The 14,677-nt window shown below is 60.8% G+C and overlaps 1 protein-coding gene across 1 annotated transcript in view; it reads right to left on the reverse strand.

Moving 5' to 3' along the window:
• Nucleotides 1–12,386: 12,386 nt before the first annotated feature.
• The window catches only part of RPL13 (ribosomal protein L13), a gene marked incomplete at its 5' end in the record, with an annotated part of 2,553 nt that continues 262 nt past the window's right edge, over nt 12,387–14,677 (reverse strand). The window contains 2 exon segments of the mRNA XM_014589356.1: nt 12,387–12,572; nt 14,156–14,212. Of these exon segments, the coding sequence (XP_014444842.1) occupies nt 12,414–12,572; nt 14,156–14,212 (216 nt within the window).

The following is a 14,677-nucleotide window of genomic DNA, read 5'->3' on the forward strand; positions in this document are numbered from 1 at the left end:
GGAGGGGGGCACGGGTGGGGGAGAGGCCACGGAGGCCCTGTTGCTGGAGCAGCAGTCCTGGCCTCCCTGCGCCTGCCAGAGTCCCCGCTGGGGCGCCCAGCTACCTCCCTCACGTGGCTCTCAGCCTGGACCCCAGGGCCGGACCGGGTGGGCCTCTGCCCCACTCCTAGCTAAGGACCAGGAGAAGTCACGGATCGGAATGTCCTCTGGCAGAACGACAGGGACTTTCGAAATCAGGGAGGGTCTGCGTAGAGCCGGCTCAGCTGGAAGCCGGGCTCTGCCCTGCGGCCTCAGAACTCAGGCTGCGGTGGGGGCTGTTTCTGATGGACTCCAGCAGGAGAGGCCGGGCCTGTCCCCTCCCAACCAAGGCAGGGGCCCCGGGGCACGACAACCCCAGGTGTGGGACAGCTCGTCCTCTCTGCCCTGGGGGCTCTCCCAGAGCCATGCCCCATGAGCAGTCCTCTCTGGGTCCCGAGGGAGACCTCACCAGAGCGGGGGGCTGCAGAGCCAGTGGGCGGACGGGGCCACGCCCGGCTGCTACTGCAGTGAATCAGCCCGCACCCCCGCTCCGCGGAGCCGGCAGGCCAGCCTGGGCCATGCGGTGTCCTCACGCTGAGGACCGGGCAGAGGCCCGTCCTCGTGGAGTCGGGGTGTCGCTCTGGACAGGGGACTGGGAGGAGGCCGAGATGGTTCAGGCCAGGAGGGCCAAGGGCCCGCAGTCAGTGGGAGGGAAGTGGGGAGAAGGCCGGTGGCAGAGAGGTCCCCACTTCCCCTGTCCCCATCGGGACAGCCCTGGAGCATTTTAGCAGAGAAGGACGCCCCGTGACCCGGTACTCGGTGCAGCCTGAGGCTTCCCAAGCGCGTTGGACAGAGGGGTCGGCGGCTCAAGCAGCCTCTCCAGTTACGGGACCCCATCCTCCCCCGGGGGCTGGCCTTCCAGGATGGACAAGGACAGGCCAGGATGTGGCCATCTGTGTTCCGAGAGTCCCCAGCCAGAACACCCTGACCTAGGCCACGGGAGGGGACCCTTCCAGACTCGCTCCAGGCGGGTCCTCACGGCTGAGAGGAGCCGGCAAGCCCCAGGCCGGAGTTGCAGCAGGCAGACCCCAGCTCCTCTGGGCGTGGTGCTGCCTGGCCAGGGCTCCTGAGGGTCACTTACATCCATGGCGACATCTCCTCCATTCTTTCTGGGACTCAGAGGCTCTGGGTCCCCCAAAACAACTGGCCCCAGGCATGTTCCCACTCCCAGACACAGCCTGGCCGGGCAGAGGGCAGCTGAGGGAGCAGCCCCGCCAGCATGGCCGTGGGTCCCAGAGGGCCGTCGCGCCTCAGGAGGCAAGGTTCAGGGTCTTTGAGGGCAAGGCCACTGCCTGCCTGAGCCCCTGGGGAGGCCCCGGGCCCAGCTCTGCTGCCACTGCCCCGACAGTCTGTGTGTCTGACACAGAGGGGCCCGAAGGACAGGCGGACGCTCGGGGACAGAGGCTCATGGCACACGCCTGGCAGTCCCGCCCCAGCCCCCACTCTCTCATGCACTTACGACACCCCTGCATGTAGAATTTCCACGGGCCAGCCGGGGCACAAGGGCCTCCAGGAGGCCCGGGCTTAGTCCGAGGTGAGGAGGCGAGAACCTACGCGTGCTGCACAGGTGGAGGGAGGGGGTTGGCGGAAGGTGGGGCACCCCGCGGAGCCAGCTGGTGTGCTCGAGAAGCCAGATCCACATGGTGACCGTGGCCGGTCAGCCCAAAACACGTTGGCCTGGAGGGGGCCTGGCATGTGGCCAGGCCTCACGGAAGGCCCACCTCGCCCTTGGTCATGTGCCCATGCTCTGTCTTTTTAAATTCCTGGTAGCAAGCGTGTGAGCACGTGTGGGGAAGAGCAGGACACGCACTCCCAGTTGTCAGGCCCCACCATGGCCCCGCCAGCCCTCTCGTCCTCAGGGTCCTGGCACCTGCACACATTGCGCCAGGGTTCAGGTGGACCAAGGCTGGGGTCTGGACTTGTGGCCAGCCTGTCCCAGTGCCACAGTTCAACATGCCCCCCGCGGGGAGAGAGGCTGGGCTGCCCTCGTCCTGGGAGGGATTGCCCAGTGCAGACCCGGCAAGCCTGAGGCCCTCGGCCCCACAGATGCTCTTCTGTTTGCAGGTACGCCAGCACTGCGCGGCCAGGAGGAGCCGTGAGGTGCATGCGACCGGCCGGACTCGGGGACGCCGACGCGCCCTCCCTTCTCCACGGCCCCTTCTCAGGGTCCCAGGCTCGCGCTGTGGGCCACGTGAGATCCGGCTGCCTTAACCACCTACAGAGGCTACGGAGCTGGCTCAGTCATTTAAATGCAATTTTTTTGTTCACACTCGCTGTCCACACCTGCTGTCCACTCCCTGTCTGGATGTCCCCTCCTGCCCTCCTGACATAGCTGTGTGAGGACAGGAGGCCAGCACTCAGCCACGTGGCCAGCCCCGTTGTCCTCAGCTCGGACTCAAAGGCTGCAGGGCCCGGCCCCCTGCCCCATCCACACTGGCCACCTGGCCAGCTGGCCTTTACGGGGCTGGGCCCCGGGTCTACACGAACTCCTGCCCTCTCACTTGCCCTGGCCCTCCCCGAAGCCCCCTCCGCCCTCCTGGAGGCTGGAATGACTCGTTATTCCTGACTCCTGTCCAGGCGCTGGAAGATAGGCAGCCCGTGGACAGTCAGTGCGCCCTTCCTCCTCCCGCCCACCCCGTCAGGACCCAGGGCGCACACATGCACCCGGAGAGCTCTCACCCAGCAGGCCTGCCCCGACCTGCAGTCAGCTGGGGGGACGTGGCCCTGACGCACGGTCCCCACCCTCTGCCCTGGACAGGCCTCCAGTCCATCCCCCACACCCCTGCTGGCCAGACAGGGAGCAGAGCAGGGGAGCCCCCTTGTCCCCTAGCTCCTCAGGTCTGTGACATGGCCCAGAGCCCAGCCTCACCCAGGGCTGGCCAGGGCTTTGGGGCCATCAGGGCTGAGCCCTGGAGGCTGCCGGTGGCCCCTGAGCACAGCCCCATCCTGCGTCTCCTGTGGCTACTGCCCTTGCTGGAGGGACAGAGGGCCCTACAGGCTCCCCTGGGAAGTCCCCTCACTGGGGCAGCCACGCCCTCTGCTTCCCCACGGCCAGCCCTGGCCAGGCTCGGCCGCAGACCCCTGCACGCTCACCCATGCCCTGCCTCCAGGAGTGAGGCCAGCTCTGTAAACTGAGGCGCAGACCACAGGCCAGGGCTGGCAGGCCACGGGTCTCCAGAGGGTTCCGGATGTGCACCTTGACCACGGGAGAGGAGGGACCCGCCTGCTTCCAGGGGCTCCCAGTACCCCCCGAACCCCCCAGGACAGCCTGTCCTCATTGCCCCTAACCCTAACCCTCACCCTTCTCCCAGGGCCGCTCGCCTGGGTGGGCCCTGCTGCGCCCCCTCTGTCCTCGGCAGTTACTACGGCGTGGAGCCAGTCGGGACCCATCGGGAAATCCACCGCGTTGCAGACCGAGGTGGGGAGAGGCCAGCTGGAGACACTCGGGTGGAGCCGCAGGGCACCAACCCACCTCCCCAGGTTCAGACACCAGCCACCGAGCCTCAGGGCAGGCCCGTGCCGGTCCCCACAGAGGAGCCCCCCGTGGGGGCACGAGAGCCCAAAGGCCTCAGCCACCCTGCCCTTTGGTGATGGGGCTCTGGGAGGGCTCAAGGGGAGCGGCCCCGGTGGCCCTGGTGGCCTAGTGGTTAGGGAAGCTGGGTCTTGCGGCCCCGGCGGTCCTGGTGGCCTAGTGGTTAGGGAAGCTGGGTCCCACAGCCCTGGCTGCTCATTTGGGATCTTGGCCCCGGGGCGGGAGGGCTTGAAAATGTCACGTGTGTGGCCAACATCCCTACAGGATGGAGAAGTGGAGAAGGGAGGTGACGTGGCCATGCCCAGTGGGGTGCCCCCACCTCTCGACTCTCTCACTGGCTGTGACAGGATGCCCTGCAGCCCTCGCAGAGTCCCCGATCTTTGAAATGTCACCTCACTGGGGAAGGCCAAGCCTAGACACAGGACCGAAGCCATGCCGCCGGGAAATGTTTAACCTGGGAGACGAGGGTGGCCCGGGCCTGGCTGGCAACGCCCGACCCAGAGTCACTCTCAGGGACCTGCAGGCAGAGCTGACCTGGTACTGACCCGAGGGCTCGTAGTGGGTCAGGATGGGCCGCGGAGGCCGCTGTCCTCAGTGCCAGCCGGAAGCTTCTGCTCTGAGATAGGCTTCCCTGGGAGCGGGGAGGGCACGAAATGTCCTCACGGATCAGACTGCGCCTGAAGCCATCTTGATGCCATTTTGCGAGTTATAGATAAGACTCTTATGACATCCCAGGAGGGCGTTAGAGTCGCCTTGTCCCCCCACCCCAGCCTTGCAGGTGGGCTGCTTGGTTTTCATTCGCTGAAAATCCAACAAACGCCCCACCTAGGAGAACCGGCAGGCTGAAAGTTCTGAACTGGGCTCAAGAGCCACATCTTGGGCCCTCCAGGAAGGCTTCCTGGAGGAAGGGGCAAGTAGGCTGAGCCCCAAAGGACAGGTAGGACTAACTACTTGAGTGAAAAGCACGAAAGCAGTTTTAGGAGCTGCAGGTCCGGCCCCAGGCTCAGGATGACAGAAAAGGCCCAGATTCAAAAATGGGCCTCAGTTTGCCTCCATAAATGAGTGCGATGAAGCTCCCTACGTCCGGAATCCGTGGGTGCCCCGTGACACCCCTGCCCACGACCATCTGCTTCTAGCTCCAGCTCCTGCCTGCACTCTGCCAGGCCTGGGCTCTCAGGGTGACCCTCTCTCAGGAAGCCACCTTGCAGCAGCCAGCCCCAGCCAGCCCCAGCCCAAGGACCCCGACCCCAACCCCAGCCCAGGCTGCTCGCGAGCACTCACCGGCCTCCTCGAGCGGGCTTGTGGCAGGCCAGGTGGGCCCGGGTTTGTGGCAGGCCAGGTGGGCCGTCTGAGAGCTCCTCTCCAGACTGACAGCTGCAGGCCTGCCACCTGCCTCTCCTCCCAGGCCCCCCCCCAGGAAGGTGAGACACCCCATTTCCGCTCTGCAGAGCTCTCTGCCGGGGTGGGGGAGGGGAGCGGCAGGGCGAGGACAGAAGGCAGGACGCTGGGGGTCGTCTCCCCAGGGTGGGCGATTCTCTTCCTGGCCACCCCAGCACAGCTTCGAGGACGGGTGGGGACACGCCAAACCCCACACGAGTTCCAAGGACTGCCCTGTCAGCTCTGGTTCAGAGTCTGCGCGTGTGAGCGTGTCAGGCCGCCCCATTCTAGACATTTATTGCTCAGTGGGGTCTGGCCAGGCCGCGGTGCCCACCCCCACAGCCTCCAGCCAGCCAGGGCCCAGCGTGTCCACACATGGGGTGTGTCCCTGCTCTGGGGTGGCCTGGAGGTGCTGGACCACACAGGCTGTGCGGTCCCCGCTCTTCTCGTTGATTTAAATCGCCCACCGGAGAGAGAGGCGGAGGGGGAGAGCACCCCCCAGGCACAGCCACCCGCGAGCCCAGCTCCACTGGCCGGGACTCGGCACAGGTACACATGCTGCTGTGTCTTCCCAGCCGTCAGGGCCGGATTCGAACCAGCCCGCCATGTGGCACCGGCTCGCCCTAACCACTAGGCAGCAGCTGCCTCCCACTGGAGGGAGGAAGGGGTGACAGTGAGGCAGCCCTCCCGGGGGAGCTCTTCTGGGACTTTGGGCACGCACGTGTGCATGCCTGGCGTGCTTCCCAAGTTGCGGGTTCAGAACTCGAATTGCGTCGTCAGCTGGGCAATGCCCCAGCCGCCATGCCATCGGCCGGGGCGTTAAAAAAGAATTATTTTTTAAATTTTATTTATCATTATTATTAATTTTAAAATTTGGGACAGGGCACATATGCTCACTAGAGAGAGGGGGAAGTGAGAAAGCAAGCTGTCTGGTCTGGGACTTGAACCGTGATCAGCCATTTGGGAGTCCAGTGCCTTAACCACCATGCCACCTGCCAGCCCAGGCCCTTTATACGGCCCAGGCGACACGTGTGCTTGCCAGAGAGGGAGGAGAGACCCCGGGGGCGTGGCCAGCCTGTGTGCCCACCGTTACCAGGCAGCCCACTGGCTTGGGCTCCATCAGGAACCAGGGAACAGACTTGGAGTGGGAGGGAGGGCTGAGTGGCTCCCGGAGAGCGCCCCACCCACTTTATTTTTAAGGAGAAGGGATTACAGCGTGGCCATCCCCCCTAGGGGGTGATATCTCGCTTTCTGACTCTCTCTTTCTGGTGAGCGCACGTGCCCTGTAGAAAAACCTTTCAAAAAATAAAAATAAAAAAGCATGACCTAATAAAGCTACTGAAGCACTTAAAAAAACATCTGGAGCTAGCGGGTGGCGCGGTGGTTAAGGCACTGGACTCCCACACAGCTGACTGTTGAGTCCCAGACCGAGCAGTTTGCTTTCTCACTTCCTCTCTGGTGAGTGTGTGTGTGTGTGTCCTGTAGCAAGTTAAAAATAGTAAAGATAGGGGACCAGCAGGTGGCGTGGTGGTTAAGGTGCTGGGCACTCCCATATGGCTGACTATGGTTCAAGTCCTGGGCCTGGCAGCTTGCTTTCTCACTTTCCTTTCCTTCTCTGTGTGTGTGTGTGTGTGTCTCTCTCTGATCAAATTAAAATAAATAAAAAATAAATGAAGTTAAATAATTCTTTAAAAAAAAGTAAAGATAAGTAAAATCAAGTAAATAATTATTACAATAAAAAGAATTCTTTCTTTCTTTTTTTTTGGAGAGATTTTTGCTATAGGGCACGTGTGCTCGCCAGACAGACAGAGAGAGACATTAGAGACAAAAAGCGAGAAATCACCCCCCAGGGGGGATGGTCACACCGCAATCCCTTCTCCTCCATTCTCCTCTCAGGATCTTGGGCATGCACACACACGTGCCCGGCGTGAGTTTTAAGCCACCAGGTCCGGGACACGAACCGTGGTTGACTACGTGGGAGTCCAGCGACACAGCCATTACGCTAACTGCTGGTTCCGTATAAAAAGAATTCTTTAATTCCATTTGTTATTATAATTAGTATTATTATTTTTAATTTGATCAGAGAGAGAGAGAGAGAAAGGGAAAGTGGGAAAGCAGGAAGCGAGGCCTGGGACTCGAACCATGGTCAGCCGTGTGAGAAACCAGTGCCCTTAACCATCGTGCCACCTGCTGACTCCTAAATAAATAATTATTTTTAAAACACACAAAAAAAATCTTTCCTTTGAGAGCTTGAGAACTCTTACGGCCCCACACTGTGGCCCGTGGTAACTACAGTAACCGAAGCCTGAGGGCCTCACCGTAACCCCCTCTCCGTCTGGCAGGAAGATTTCTAGTTGGGAGCATTTCCCTTTCCCTCCGCAGAAGAGGGCGCTGAGGGCCCGCCCCTTCCCGGGAGCTCCCAGCTCAGGCTTAGTCGCCCTACTCTGTGCTCCCCAGGAGGGTGGACGGTGACACACCTGGCTGCTCGCTCTGACCGGGGAGATGCCTCCGCCTGGCGGAAGGGCTCCGGGCCCTGGCCTGGTCTCCCTGCGGCCCGAGGCCGGCTCCACGTCCTCCGCGGTGAAGTCTGAGCTTAACCAGGCCGGGCAGAGGCTGCCAGGCACCTGCTCCCCGCCTGGGTGCGGCTCCCTGAGTACGCTGGTGCCGGCGCCCTTGCCGGGACCCCGCGCAGCTCGGCCCTATTCGTGTTTCTGGCTTGGCTTGGAGGGAAAGTGAAGGACTGCGTGCAGATGCCTCGTTGGGGATGCGCACTCTCTCCTCTCTCTCATGAGCACACATGCCTTTGGGGGGGGGCGACACTCAAGAGTAAGGGCCGGTGGGGAGGAGAGCAGCCCCTTGGGGAGCCCGGGGACCTGGAAGCAGGGGCTGACATTACGGTCCGAGACCAGCTCTGAAGTGCCCGCCCAGGACAGACCAGGAACGGGAAGAGTGCGTGGGGACCAGCTGGCCCTGGGCGCTGGCGGGGGCTGCTTGGTCCTCAAGGCCAGCTTCTCCTGAGCTCAGCCCCCACCCTCAGCTGCAGTGCCGGGACCCTGTGCCGGTAGCTCTCCTGGGGGTTCTCTGCAGGTGAGCAGAAGCGCAGGTCGGCCGTGCCGGGGAGCCACGTCACGTGTGACACGCTGTCACCCCAGGCTACCATGTCACATGTGGCATGTCATCACACAGGCTACCATATCACGTGTGACGCGCTGTCACCCCAGGCTACCACGTCCCTAGCGGGGCCACCATTCCCGGCCAACCCTCCATTCGGTCTCTGTCTGTGCCACTCCCTGCTGGACCAGGGTGTGGTGAGGGTTTGGGAGTAAACGGTGTCAGCACGAGGGGAGTTGCTAGCACCCATTTCTAGAGATGACGGGGTTCAGGAGCCTCTGGCCCTGCCCAGCTGACAGCCACTCCCTGTAGCCCCACTGTGCGTCCTACCTCCACAGCTCCCCGGATCTGGCGGGGGCTGGGAGTCTGTGCCCCCCGGGGCCCAGGGACAGGGAGCTGGGCGGCTCCGTGGGCCCCGGTCAGGGCTTTCACGGTCAGCGCAGAGAAGGTAAAGCGAAGCCAGACTCGCAAGGCGGAGTGTGGACAGAAATCTGAGAAATACACACGGGGCAGTGAGCATGCCCAAGGCTCTCCAAACCCCGACAGGTGGAAAGGCAAAGTCCAGGAGCCGGAGAGGGCGGAGGCGGTGCGTCCGCGGCCCTGGGGGAGGCCTTGGCCCTGGGGGAGGCCTTGGCCCTGGCGCTCCTCCAGACACCTGCTCAAGCCCCAACGTGTGAAGACGCCGCCCCACTCAACGACCCGCCCGCCCAATCTAGCAGGGCTGACGCGAGTGCCTCCACTTTGACTCTGCCCCTCCGTCACCGTCTTCCCGTGCTGCTCACATCAGGGCTTGGGTGCCAGGATGGACTTGTCCCACTGGAGGGACGTAACAGCCCGTGTCGAAGCCCTCTTGGCCACTTTGTACACGGGGGGCTTGCAGGAGCAGTGCCCTGAAAGGACTCAGTGCTCTCTCCAGCACGCGGCGCTCAGGCAGCGGGCAGAGCTTTCTGCCCATGGGCACGGCGAGGAAGCACCGTTGGCCTCCCTGCTGTGGGGTCCCTCGGAGTCTGCACAAAAGCCCCAGCAGGAACTGGGAGCCAGCCTGAACAGAGGGGGCGCTCGGAACTGCCGGGCCCCACGGGGTCAGAACACCAAGGGCCACGGGGCAGGAGTGGGTGTGGCCGTGAGCACAAGGGCTCATGGGGGACAGAGGTGTGGGACCCTCCGCTGCCTCGAGGGGAGGTTCCCCAAGACCAGGGCCCACCTGACCGAGAAAAAGGCCTTCTGCACATATGTGCCCATGTCCACATGTGTCCAAGCAACAGGTGGGAATGTGTCCATGTAACATTTACACATGTGTGTGCCCATGTGCCTGGCATGTGTGTGCATGTCCACATACGTGCATGTGTGACGCATGTCCATGTGACAAGCATGCAAGTGTTGGTGGCGGGCATGTCTTCCTGCCTCACCAAGGGTGCGAGCAGAGCACTGGGACACCCGGGAGACCCTCACCCGGGGGTGGTTTCTCACTTTCCCTCTTGTTGTCTGGCGAGGACATGTACGCCAAGGCAAAAACCTCAAGAAACAAACCACACCGGGCACATGGGCACGCATGTCCGAATTCCTGAGAACGGAGAGGGGATTGTGGTGTGGCCATTCCCCGGGGGCACGCGCTCTCTCTCTAAATAAACAAAGGGAAGAGGAGGAGCACTGCTCTGCTCAGCCCTCGCAGAGACCAGGCTCGCAGACACAAGCCTCCCCTCTGCAGCAGTGTGAGCGGCCCCGCCACCTGGCGGCCACCACATGCATCGCTGTCCACTGGGGACTCGCCTGCCCCTGGCCAGGCTGTGTGGTGTCCCAAGACTGGGTGCCCTGCGGAACCCTGCTGCCCTGGACACAGCTGAAGCACGAGGGCAAGCAGTGGGGCCTCCCTGCCGCCACAGCAGTCGGGCACAGGGCACCAGCTCGCAGCTGGGTCTCCTGTTGGGCTTAGCAGTGCCAGGACGGCCTAGTTCCGTTGCTGCTGTGGGCCCCAGGTGCCTGCTGCTCGAGCGAGGGGTGACCCTGTAGCCAGTGAGAGCCCAGGAGACCAGGCCATGAGTCCTACTACTACACGTGAAGGGTGCCGACACTGCCCAGCCCGGGAGTGGGAGTGGACAGGGGCAGACTGGCAGTGTAGGCCTCTACTGGGGAGGCTGGGTCAGCACCCTCCCTCCAGACCCTCAGCCTCAGGAGGGGTGCTGCCACCCCATCCCTCCCCATGCCAGGTTCCCACCATCTCCACGCAGGTTGGTCAACCCTGGCCGACGAGCAACCTGCTACCAAGAACAGCCAAAGTCTGGGCACTGAGGGTAGGGGGAGCCACCGAGGCAGGAGGCAGGCACGGGTCGGGTGCCACACCTCACCTGTCCTGTAGCTTGCTGGACACCAGGCACTGGCCCACTGCAGCCCCATCCCATTCCCTGTGGGCGCCCCCCGAGTGGACAGCCTCTCCTGCCCAGCACTGACCCCACCACTGGGTGCCCATCTAATGGAGCCCAGGGGCTTGTCCCCAGCACTCAGGTCTGGACCAGTGGGGGGGAGCCTCTCTCAAGGGCCACTCCAACCCTCACCCCAACTTCCAACAGGGTTGCCAGACAGACAGGGACATGTCTGGGCCCAGCCCTCCCCTTAGGCAGAGCTGTCAGCCAGGGCCTCCAGTTCTGGGAGCCAAACTCCCCTGGGTGGTGCGGCCATGCTGGAGGCAGAGGGACACACCCTGCAGAGCACTGCCCGGTCACCTTCCCCGAGGTGATCTCTCAGCCAAGGCAAAAACAAGTATGGGTCTTCCGCTGGATGGCCAGAGGGCAGCACGGCACTAGGTCTGGGCCCAGCGCAGCCTGGATCAGGCAACCCACGCACGCTGGGCACACGTTTTCAGTACGGCTGTGCCCCACAAAGGGACTCTCCATTCTCTGGGCACATGTCCTCTGGCAGGATACTACGGGGCCCAGCAGGCTGGGAGGGCTCCACCACTGGACTCCCAGTCAGTTCCAGCAGCTTCACACACCAAATTCCTGAGAATGGAGGCAGGACTGTGGGGCGGCCATGCTGTTCTGAGGGTTACTTCTGTGTCTAGCACGCACACAGGCGCTGTAGCGCAAGTCTCTTGGGACCAGCAGATGGCGTCATGTCCACACCACTGGACTCCCCAGGAGCTCAAGAGTGGAGTCCTGGACCCAGTGGCTCAAGACTCACGCAGGGCACATGTGCTCGTGCGCCCCAAGTGAACGGAGGGATAGCAGCACGACCATGGGGGGGTGGGGGTGGGGGGCAACAATCTTTGTCCCTCTGGTAAGTCCATGTGCCCTATAGCAATAATCTCTCAGCAAACACAGGACCAAACCATGCTGCCATGACAGCCGAGGCAGACCCAGGCAGTCCACAAGGGCTTAAGGGGCCACTCTGTCCGGATGCAGCAACAGCAACCTCTGCTAGAAGGGGAATCCAGTTAGGCCTGGTCATTTTCCCACAAGCTATTACTTAGCCAGTGTCTAGCTGAATGACATGATTAAAATGCAAAAACCACCACCTAAACCAAGGCCCAGAAGGCAGTGTGGTGAAAAGCACTGGATTCCGGGACCATCAGCGTAATGGCTATGTCGCTGGACTCCCATGTAGTCAACTGCGGTTCGAGTCCCAGACCCAGGGGCTTAAATTCACGGCGGACCCATATGCTTGCCCAGGATCCAAAGAGGAAAATGGAGAAGGGATTGCGGTGTGGCCGTCCCCTCTGGGGAGTAATTTCCCACTTTCTTTCTGGCGATGTACCCTATAGCAAAACCCTCCCCCCCAAAAAAAGGAAAAACAAAACAAAAACCCTTGACTCCCCACATGGCAAACCACAGTTCAAGAGAAAGCACGCTGGGACCAGCAGTTAGTGTAATGGCTATGTCGCTGGACTCCCACGTAGTCGACCGCAGTTCGAGCCCTGAACCCATTGGCTTAAACTCACGCTGGGCACGTGTGCATGTGTGCCCAAGATCCCAAAAGGCTGGAGAAGGGACTGTGGCGTGACCATCCTCCTTAGGCATGATTTCTCGCTTTGTCTCTCTGGCGAGCACACGCACCCTATAGCAAAAACCTCTCCAAGAAAGAGAAAAGTTAAGTATGCCAGGCACGGGCATGGGCGCTCCAAATCCCAGGGAATGGATCAATGTGGCCGTCCACCCTGGAGACGCCTCCCCTCTGGCCAGTACACTCACCCGATGGCAAAAACCTTAAAGAAAAAAAAGCAACCTCGGTTCTGGGCTACTACCTCAAGCACACAGGCCCCACTACTACACGACACACACTGCAGACCCAGCTCCTCAGTGTCATTAAGTCCCCAACACATTTATTTTTTCTTCTCAACATCCTGTTCTGCAGCTTCCTTGGCTCTCTTTGCTCGGATGCCGAAGAGCCGGGCATTGGCGCGGGCCATGCGAAGGCTGGCGAAGGCCTTGAAGTTCTTCTCCTCCTGGGTGATGGGTCTGGCCTTCTCCTTCTTGTAGACCTGGGGAGGGTGAGGTCAGTGAGCTGCTGTGCTCAAGGCCTGCCCACAAGCACCCACCCAGAGCTTCCAGACAGACCTGCCTGAACACACTGGGCTGCAGAGGAAAAGGCAAGCATCTTCCCTAGAACTTATGAAAAAAGATCTCTCCCCTCATCTGGAGGGACAGGCGGCAGACCCTCAAGTTTCCTGGAAAAAAGGACAAGGACCATCTACCAAGGACCCATCTGGTAGTGCAAGGCTGTGGACCTGTGTCCTGAGGCCCCCAGATATGGAGCACATGGCCATGATGCTGAGGGTCGACCACGACATGAGGACCCTGGAGATGAAACCGACCAAGAGCCGCCTAATGCATTTTCTAAGTTCACTGGGATATGAGGCCCGCTTACACTGTAACGACCCAGTAAGAAGTCTTCAAGCTTTTGGTTACAACAACGACCGACTTGGACCATGTCAGTGAGGGTTGTTTGACCTCTAAAACTCACTTTAAAAAAACAAAGTTTTTATTTCAACCTGTAAAATGTTTTATAGGCTAAAAACTGCTCGTTGTTAATGGAAAGACTCCAGGCTAAATGGCTCCAAACACCTAAGGAGAAATTTATCTAAGGCGTCACCAATCAAGAACGCCCACAAAATTATCACACCCTCTTGAACCAATCACTAAACTAATCCTGCACATAAGACCTCTGCCCCTAATTTTTGCCCTTAAAAAGGCATGCGAAGGGAGGAACCAGCAGTTAGCATAATGGCTATGTCGCTGGACTCCCACATAGTCAAACGCGGTTTGTGTCCCGGACCCGGTGGCTTAAAATTCACGCCGGGCGCGTGTGCGTGCGTGCCCAAGATCCTGAGAGGAGAATGGAGAAGGGACTGCAGCGTGACCATGCCCCCTGGGGGGTGATTTCTCGCTTTCTGTCTCTGTCTGTCTGGTGAGCGCATGTGCCCTATAGCAAAAACCTTTCAAAAAGGCATGCGAAGGGGACCAGCAGTTGGTTTAACAGCTATGTTGCTGGATGCTCATGTAGCCCACTGTGGTTCGAGTCCTGGATCTGTGGCTTAAAACCATGTGGGCATTTGTGCATGCCCAAGATCCCAAGAGAAGGAATTGCAGTGTGGCCACCCCCCACCCCCTGGGGTGATTTCTCACTTTGGTGAGCGTAAGCACCCTATAATAAAAAACCCACCCTTCTCCCCCCCCAAAAATCCACGCATGTGAAGAACATCTTGGGGAGACCAGGTCTTTTCAACACAAGCTGCCTCCTCTCCTTGCTTTGCAACAAAGCGGTACGTTCCTTCATCACACCATGTGCCTACAGTTCAGACCACGCCCGTGTTCCCTTATAGAGAGCTTTCATAAAAGGGACAGTAAAACAATAAAAAGCCCATCTGTTAGAGGCCCGGGAGGGTCTTCCAAGGGCTTAAAAAATAAACCCGACCACTTGTCCCACTAATCCAAACCCTGAACAGTCACACGGTCGCCAGGTCTACTCCCTTCAGCCTGCTCCAGTGGAGCGTCCGCCCCATCCCGCTGGCATGTCTAGAGCCTGGCTCCAGGAACAGGCCGGGCAGACCACGCGTGCACTTACGTTCCGGATGGGCATCACGGGTCCTGTCAGCTGGGTGGCCAACTTGAGTTCTTCAGCCTGTGAACGAGAGTCAGGTGGGTCCAGCCGTGCCTCCCCAAGGGAGCCATGCTCATCCACTCAGCCTCAACCTTCATTATGTGCTGCGTCCTCGGGAAGGAGCCAGTGCCCTCACCCACGGCCGTGTGCTCCTGCAGGGTGGCTCCTGGCCAGCCACCCTCAGGCCGGAAGGAGCAAACCCCTCCTGTAAACCAACTTGAGGACACCCTCGAGACTGAGGCTGCCCCATGCTTCCAGGTCGTCCTGGAGACGTTTTCCAATATGAAGACTTTGGGGAGGAACCACGTGCACTGGGCCTGCCCCGTGAAGCAGTGTTAAGGGAACTGGATCACACGCAGCTGACCAAGGTTTCGAGTCCTGGCCCCAGCAGCCTGAAAAGCATGCCGAACGGTGTGCATGCCGGAACTCAGAAGTTAGGGCCGGGTGGTGGCCTTCTCTGCGGCCGCCTTGCCCACGCCCAGCCCT

This window comes from Tupaia chinensis, unplaced genomic scaffold (assembly GCF_000334495.1).
Source record: "Tupaia chinensis unplaced genomic scaffold, TupChi_1.0 Scaffold000355_1, whole genome shotgun sequence".
NCBI classification, from domain to species: domain Eukaryota; kingdom Metazoa; phylum Chordata; class Mammalia; order Scandentia; family Tupaiidae; genus Tupaia; species Tupaia belangeri.